Raw genomic sequence first — 8,849 nt, 5'->3', positions numbered from 1 at the left:
AAGAATAAAAAATATAAAAAATAAATCTTTTTTTTTTGTTGCGATTGAAAGTTTGAATGTTATAAAACTCGGTTGACCCGTTTAATTATTCGATCCGTACCCGTTGACCCCAACAAATTTGTTTATATTTTCACAGAAAATGACAACTGTAGTTTTGCAGAGTGATTTGTACTTTTCGCACTCGTGTATGTGAAGTCATCAGGAGTTAAACTATGTGTTTTTATCATCTTACTGAAGACACTTAAACCTTTAGCATGATCAAGAGCATGACAACACACAACAGTGAATGTGTTCCATGAAATCATATATTTTTCCTCGATCGACCAGAAAATCTTCTCAGCATCTTCGATCAAGTTAAACTTCGAGTACACTGTAATTAACACATTTCCAACAAACGCTATCGAATCAAGATTGAGTTTGACGGCTAGACAATACAGTTCCATCCCAACCCGAAAATCATTCGGATTACTACAATTTCCTAAAAGTGCCACTAAACTAAATCGATTTGGAACAAGACTCTACTGACACATTAGTTGAAACATCACATACGCTTTCTGAACTTGCTCGTTTTCAACCAACCCTATAATTATCGTGTTATACGCAATAGTTTTTCGTTCAAAACTGTACATCGAAACAAGCGAGTTAGACACAAACGAAACATCCGCATACCCAAGAACCACAGACTGCAAATGAATCCGTTTACCTACATCAACCGCCAGCAGGCTAGCACACGCGCTAACAGTACTAGCAAACACAAACTCATTCGTCTGCTCGACTTTCATTTGAGAAAACAGTTGAACCGCGTTTAACGCTCTCCCGGCTTGATCATACCCATAAATCATAGCAGACCAACTCACAACATTTCTTTCAGACATTTCATCGAACACTTGGCGTGCATACTCGATTTTCCCACATTTTGCGTACGTGTTGAGAACATGATTGGATATAATAATATTGGATATAAAACACATTTTGATTGCAATATCATGGAGGGAAAACCCATGTCGAAATGATCTTGTTTTGGAGCATTGATGCAGAATTGAACCAAGAACTTCAGGGCCCATTTGTAAAGTAAATAAAAACTGAAGAAGATCCTTTTGTAAGGGATAAATGTTTGTTGGAATTTTAGTGGAAGATGAAGTTGTTTACCGGGATGATTTAATGGTTTCAGTTTTCGAATTCATGGAGGTGTTAGTTAATAAACTCATCCTGACCATCACACATTTTAGATTGATATCTAAAAGCCCATCCTGACCCATCCATTATTATTTCCTGACCCACTATGACTAGTCTCATTTTTAAAATTACCCAAAATAACCCATTTGGGTTTTGTTTGCCAGGCCTAAACAACAACAACAACAACAACAACAGTAGGAGCATCAACAACCACAACCACAACAACAAAAACAACATACCCGATTCGCGATTACTTGACCCCAAACCCGTCCCAAATGTGTCGGGTTTCGGGTTTACCCATAGAATTTGGGTTTCATTGCCATCCGTACTTCTGGGGGTTCTCAACCAAGGTAACTAAAAACAAATCCAGTTCTTGAATACCCAACAATGACAAAGCAGACAATATTGATGATACGAGATGACGAATGCTACCAATGTATAACAATTGACAAGTATAACTCGAGCTACCATTTTTGCTATCTTTTATGACTCTATACTCAAGTATATTAATGATACTATTTTCAGTAGCCTTAAAAATGAATGTAAAAGAATTATTGGATTTCATCGATAAAGATCCACAAATTGGTTACTTATACACATATTTCTTAAAATTGTGGTTTAAGTGTAGCATTCTTAAATACGTTCATGCATATGCAATCTGGAAAGTCAGGAGATTGTGGGCTTTAGGTGTGTATTTTTAGTGAGATTAATTAAAAGTGACCCAATAAATACTCGTGAAGAAACAAGGAAAACAACTAAAGATTTTCATCAAAAATTAACAAAAATATGTTTTGGAGTATATGACATGTTAGTGATTAATGTGTAATATAAACTTCATGTGTTATAGGACGTGTAATGAGTAACGAAACCACTAGATTTTTGTTTTATTTTGAACAAAACATAATACAATCTAATTAACCATTACGAGTTAAAGTACAGAGTAAACAACACCAATGAGCAATAATCGTTGGCTTAAAGAGTTAATAATGCATATATAGCGGCCTCTTCACCATCTACTTATTGGCTAGTTTTACACCAATTTTTACATTAAATGCTCCCCAATCATGTACCTAACTTTTTGTTGTGAGACTTTTATGTTATCACAATATTTAGGTAGGAGGATGTTTAAAAGCGATGAGTCATGAGAACAATGACATGAATCCTTCCTAGTGTTGGTAAAACCAAATCATGAAAGTTATAAACAAATCTTTTATCGGTTAAGTATATAATACTATATGACTGCAACAAATATTTGTCTTTAATATAGAGCGGAGCATAATGTTAAAAAACAGTTTAAATGTTTCCTTTTTCTTTTATTTTTCCTTTTCTAATTCTTTCTTATTTGTTTTATTGTGAGGTTTGGTGTTTGGTGTTTGGGCTCCCTCCTTGTCTCGGGCTTGCCTTGCTGCTGGGCTCTTACACTTGGGCTTGTAGCCGTTAAATGACAGCTGGTGTTTAGGGTTACTAACCCTTATAATGGGCACAAGGTTCCAGGCTTTGATACACGAGCTCTTCATTTCTCGTTTTCTCCTTTTTGATCGATGCTCTTGTTCCCTATCCTCACACGTACATTCGTGAGTCTAGGGTTTATCTTCATCTTGTATTGATCATCCTGTTGGAGATCTCTTGCTTACTTGTCAATCTATGATGACTGTTTTATTCACTCCTTGTATTTGATGCTAAGATTTCATAATAAAACTGCTTTGTTCATTTGATCTTTGAGTTCTGGCATGGTATCAGAGCTCCGAGGTTGAGTCGGTACTCTGGTGTTCTTCCGCTGCATATCTTAAAGGTCTGATTCACAGTGAATCAACCTAGGGCTTTCGCTTCGGAGGCAAAGGTTTTTCCGGCAACTTGACGTCTTGATAGTCCTTAGGGTCTGCCGACTTCAATCCGTTGCGTTTCCTCTTCTCTTACTGCTGTTGTGCTTGAAACCCTAATTTCTAGGGTTTGGTGAATCAGTTTCTGGTTTTGACGGCGGTACATTTTTCTTCTTAAAGAAGGTCCTCGTTGGTCCCTCTTAGGGCAAACTAACAGGTCTTGTGCTTGGTTTTCTGATCAAGTGCTTGTAACCCTAAGTGAAGGTTACAAGCCTGATCCGCTAGAGTATTTCGCACCCACTGTGAGATCGTTCTCTCTCTCTCTCTCTCTCTCTCTCTTTTACTGTTTTTTGCATCACTGAGTCCTATGTCTAGGCATATTGATACCGGGTTTTAGGTAAGTCCGGCTTGATTGGGACACAGAGAGGATACACTCTGTTGCATTTGTGGTCTGTCTGTTGTCTTGTGGCTCCATGGTTACCATCTGCGGAGGCACCTTGAGTGACGAACTTCTGAACGGACCTCTGTCCAGGCTTCGCCGTGTCTGGTCTGTGTTTGTCTCTGTGTTCTATTTTCTTGTGTGTTTTTTGGTTCATAACACTGTGCTATATTATCTTGGTGCTTCTTGCTTTTGTGTTACTGAACTGTGCTCCTACTTGTTTTTGATTGCTTTTTAAAATGGGTGATAAATCTGAACCATCTGTGACCTTTATTAGCAAACTTTTGATGCTAGTGACCAGTTATATCTCCATGTTAGTGACTCTAGTGGTCTCACAATAGTTAATATAAAACTATAAGGGACTGAAAATTATGTGGTCTGGTCTAATGCTATGAAACTTGCTCTTATGGCTAAAAACAAATTAGGCTTTATTGATGAAACATGTGCTAAGTCCAAAGACAACGATGTCCTTGCTAGTCAGTGGGATCGATGTAATTCTATTGTTCTAACCTGGATTCTGAACTCTATGTCTGATGAGCTATATGTTGGTCAAGTCTATTTAAAACTTGCTTCAGAAGTCTGGGATGATTTAAAAGATACTTATGATAAAGTTGATGCGTCTGTTGTGTTTAGCTTATATCAGAAAATCAATTCAGTAAGTCAAAATGGCTCTAGTGTATCTGAGTATTATCATAAAATAAACACTATGTGAAAGCAATTTGATGCCATGTTACAGTTGCCCTCTTGTACTTTTAATGCCTCATCAAAGTTCAATGAGTTTAATCAGTTAATCAAACTTATGCAGTTCTTGATGGGTCTTGATGATATGTACCAACCTGTTAGGACAAATCTTTAGACTAGGGATCCTCTACCAACTATCAAAACTGCCTTCTCTATTATCTCTAGAGAAGAATCTCATAGAGGATCAAATAGTGGGTCTAAAATTCCTAATGTTGGTTTTGTTGCTAAGTCAAATAACTTTAATGACAAGAAAAAGTTTAACAAAGGCCCTAATCCTAACTTAAATGTACTTATTGCAATAAAATTGGGCATACTATTGATAAATGCTTTGAGCTACATGGCTATCCTACCAATTATAGACAATAAAACCAAATAGTCAGTGGTCTAAGTCAAATAATTCTGTTAGTAATGGCAATAGTCCTTCTGTGAATAACTCTGTGGGTGATAAAGGTGCTAGTTCCTTAATACTCTGTCTGCTGATCAGTTTTCTAAGTTGCTAGGGCTGCTGAATGAAAATAAAACAGAAGACTCTAGTAAGTCCAATGTTGGAGGTAAATGCTTTAATTCCTTCTCTAGTCTAGGAAATTTCACAAATCTTTTCTGTTTTAGCTCTATGGATTCCTCAACACAAAATCTGAACTAGATCATAGACTTTGGTGCAAACCAGCATATGGTCATGACCAATAAAAATATGTTTAATTTGATTGATGTCTCTGAATATAATATAACTATTAAGCATCCTAATGGGACAGATGCTAAAGTCACTAAAATTGGATGTTTTAAGCTACCAGATTCTGTGATTTTAAAGGATGTTTTTGTTGTGTCTGAATACTATGTGAATCTCATTTCTGTCTATAAGTTAGCTAAAGATAATAAGCTTAGAGTTATATTTGATGAAAATACTTGCTACATTCAGGATTCATGCACCAAGAAAACCCTGGTGACTGGTAGACAAACTGAGGGTTTGTACTTTTGTGGTAACCCTCTAGGCACTAACTTTTCTTGCTTAAGTAAAAGTGAAAACATAAAGCTCTGACACTCAAGGCTAGGTCACCCAACTGAACAAGTGTTAAAATTTTTACAAATTAAAATTGAGCCTAATGATACTAAACCTTGTGACATCTGTCACAGGGCCAAACAACATAGGGTACCTTTTCCTCTAAGTGACCATAGGTCAACTAAAGTAGGGGATCTAGTACACTTGGATGTTTGGAGTCCATACAAAGTCACTAGCATAAATGGGTACAAATATTTCCTCACTGTTGTTGATGATTTTACCAGATCCGTATGGGTCTATTTAATAAAATCCAAATCTGAAGTTTTTGAAAACATACAAAGTTTTTACAATTTAGTCAAAACTCAATTTGATGTTAATATCAAAGTGCTTTGAAGTGATAACGGGTCAGAATTCATTCTCTCAAATGTCTGCCTTTGTTAAAACTAAAGGAATCATTCATCAAACCTCATGCACTTATACCCCATAACAAAATGGTGTTGTAGAGAGAAAACATAGACACTCGTTAAATGTTGCAAGAGATTTATTATTTCAGTCTAAAGTACCTCTTAAATACTGGTCTGAATGTGTGCTTACTGCTTCCTACTTAATTAACAAGCTTCCTTCTTCTATGCTGCATGGTTATTCTCCTTATGAAATGCTGTTTGGTTTTAAACATTCTTGTTGATGCATTTATTGTCTATCGCCTTCGTCAATCCGAGTCGTAGTGAAAAGCCGGAAGATATCAAGTGCATAATGTCATATCTAGATAGAAATGGCAAGGTGGCAAACTTGTAATTAATGAGAACTTTCATTAAAGTTGCCTTGACATATAAATAGGGGTTTATGTCATGAGTTAGTTAGTTTTTGGAAGACTTCTCTCACATTTGTGTTGGTGGAGATCCAAGTTTAGAGAGAGAAAGTCTAGAGAGAGAAAGTGGTGTAATAGTGATTCTTGTATCGTACACGTCAAATCTTGCGATGGAATCACGTTAGTAGTACGTTATTGTGTGTTCGGTCACGCACGTTCACGGATTTCGCACGTGAAACGTTCGTTACGCAATCGAACGGCGTCAAAACCGGTCCTACAATTGGTATCAGAGCTAGGAGCTCGATTGCTTGATCAAACACATCGTTCTCGTACAGATTTCAGCGATTTCAGAGCCGATTCAGATCCGATTTCATCGATTTCTTCATCTTCTACTCATTTCTTACGTTTTTCACTGAAAAACGTCAAATTGAACGGGTTTTCATGGTCCGTTTCGTCTGATTTTGGATATGTTGTGCGTATAGACCCGATCTACAACCCTACCAAGTTTCAGCTCGAAACTCCAAGTCGTTTAGGAGTAATCGCGATTTTTCGGTCCGAATTCGCGTCAAATTTCAGCTCAGGATCGCTTATTTGGTCAAAATTTTGGATCGCTTGTTTGGTTTTGAGTTGTTTCGCTCCAAGTTACGTGTATGGTCCGCTTATTTGGTCAGAAAGAGGTCCGTTCCAAATCAACTATTGAACCGCTTATGTGACATTGTGGTCCGCTCCAAGTGTCAGAATAGTGGTTCGCTGTTTTGTCACCTTCTTCACGTGATCTTCTGAACATTGAAAAAAAAAGGAAGGCTGCAGGTGGATATTTGACGGCCCAATGAGGTTGATTTTGTGTGAACAGTTGGCTGATTGATCTTGTTTGCACGAGAAGTTACAAAAGGAGCAATCATATGTTGCCGCCCATGTTTGAATAAGTGACAAAAGAGGTCCAATGATAAATGAGGTTCAATCAAAATATAACATAAAGGTTTTGTCAGCCACATACGATTGATACGGTCCACTCACAAGTCTTTGTGAAAGTTTGTCTGATATTAATTGATATCACATGCTCTTGTGAGTTCATTAGCGAAGGTCCAATCAATTGATAGTTAGGTGTGTTTGGCTATAGTGTATTTGTTTTGACCCATTTATGACACCGAACCATTAACAAACTGAGGCCCAATCCCAAGCCTTTAAATCACCGCCCAACATTATTGAGTCATTGACATTGTTTGGCCCAATCACAGTTCTTATTACACCGTCCATTGATTGTCGGCAGTTATAGAGTTGACTTGCTGGTGTTTTGTAATTGTGAAGCCCTTTAAATCACTGAATAAAGCTCCATACAAAGCCCACTTTATGTGTTGTTGGTGATTACTGAGTGCAGTCCAGTAATTGTAAAAAATTGAGAGGCCCATGTTCATTTCCATTAACAATCTCCGGCCTAATCTCAGCCCATCACACTACTCCATTTGTTTATTGCGTTAATTGTTAGGCCCAGTCACCGACTCATCAATACAAAAAGGCCCAATCATAAGCTAGGGTGATTGTTATTGTTTGCACGTGAAGCTGGGTTGATTGTTATTTGTCTGCATGTGAGGGTTGTCGGTTACATAATAAATGTGCATGTGAAGGTCCATGTGAAGGTGTGATCATTTTTGTCCATTAGCCCAAGTATCAAAGGTGATTCAAAGTGATTTGTCAAGTATCGGATACACACCCGAAAAATTTTGGATTGAATCGACGAATCTTTGACAACGAGTCTTAGATTGGGATTATCAACACACTGTTACGTATTCAATCAGTTTTGATTTGATCGTTTACTTGTGTGTTTGCAGGTAATCCAAGGTGTTTGTCAAGAATAGGATCCTCACCCGAGAGAATCCTCACTCGATTTGTTGTTGCCTAATCTTTGATATTCAATCGAATAGTCGTTTGTTTGTCCGAATTTCATTATCGTTTGGAAAAATCGTTTTTGTGAATCTTTTCATTACCGAATCATGGATAATTTTCTTTAATATGAATCAAGAGGCATTTGATAGAATAAATGTATTAAAGAAAGAATTTGATTCATTTTCAGGTTATCCAGGAGAAAACACTAAGGATATCATTGGGAGATATAGACTTCTTGTTCGTTCAATGTCTAAAATTGGTATAACTAAAGAACCAGCAGAATGGGTTGAAAAATTTGTCAGTGCTTTACCGAAAGAAGAATGGGAAGATTACATCATGAACCTGAAGAGTTCTGGAGAATTTTCTCAACTGACGATTTGTCCACTCGTTGAAAGAATTGAAGAACAGATGAGGATTAATGATGAAAAGAAGAAAAACCAAAATGGTGACCAAAGGGCAAAGGAAGAAAAGGCTTCAAAAGTTGGAGAATCTGTGAAGAATGCATCAGTGTGTTTCAAATGTGACAACTTTAAGACTAATAATGACAAACTCGTAAAAGTTGCAAAAAGTTTGGCATTGGAGATCAAGAAGTTGAAAGACGAGAAGCAGAATGATGATAAGCAGATTCTTATATTAAAGGAAACGTGTGAGAGGATGAAAATTGAAAAATCCAGAATTGAAAAGGATTTTCAAAATCAAATGAAAATTCTTGAAGATGGGAGAAATGTGTTTAGTAAAAATAACATTGAAAAACAGAAAATGATAAATTCCCATCTTCAGAAAATCATTAAACTCGAAAAAGAAGGTGAACGCGCTCAAAAGAAAATCAAAGAGTTGGAAAAAGTGCTTGAAAGTAAAAAGAAATCTTCAGAAGATGAAGATTTCTGGATTAAACTGGAAAACAAGAATTTGAGAGCAAATGAAACGAAATTTCAGGAACAGATAAAGGTTTTGGAAAATGAAAAATCTGTTCTTGAAAATTTG

At 36.7% G+C, this 8,849-nt stretch overlaps 1 protein-coding gene across 1 annotated transcript; it reads right to left on the bottom strand.

Annotated features, from left to right (window-relative positions):
• Positions 1–518: 518 nt before the first annotated feature.
• Positions 519–1,064, bottom strand: LOC110933503 (pentatricopeptide repeat-containing protein At2g37320). The gene has a single exon (XM_022176722.1). The coding sequence runs from the start codon at positions 1,062–1,064 to the stop codon at positions 519–521; it is 546 nt and encodes a 181-aa protein (XP_022032414.1).
• Positions 1,065–8,849: the final 7,785 nt, after the last annotated feature.

This window comes from Helianthus annuus, chromosome 4 (assembly GCF_002127325.2).
Source record: "Helianthus annuus cultivar XRQ/B chromosome 4, HanXRQr2.0-SUNRISE, whole genome shotgun sequence".
Classification (NCBI taxonomy): Eukaryota; Viridiplantae; Streptophyta; class Magnoliopsida; order Asterales; family Asteraceae; genus Helianthus; species Helianthus annuus.
The sequence above is the reverse complement of the archived record's forward strand: the minus strand, read 5'-3'. Positions and strand labels throughout refer to the sequence as shown.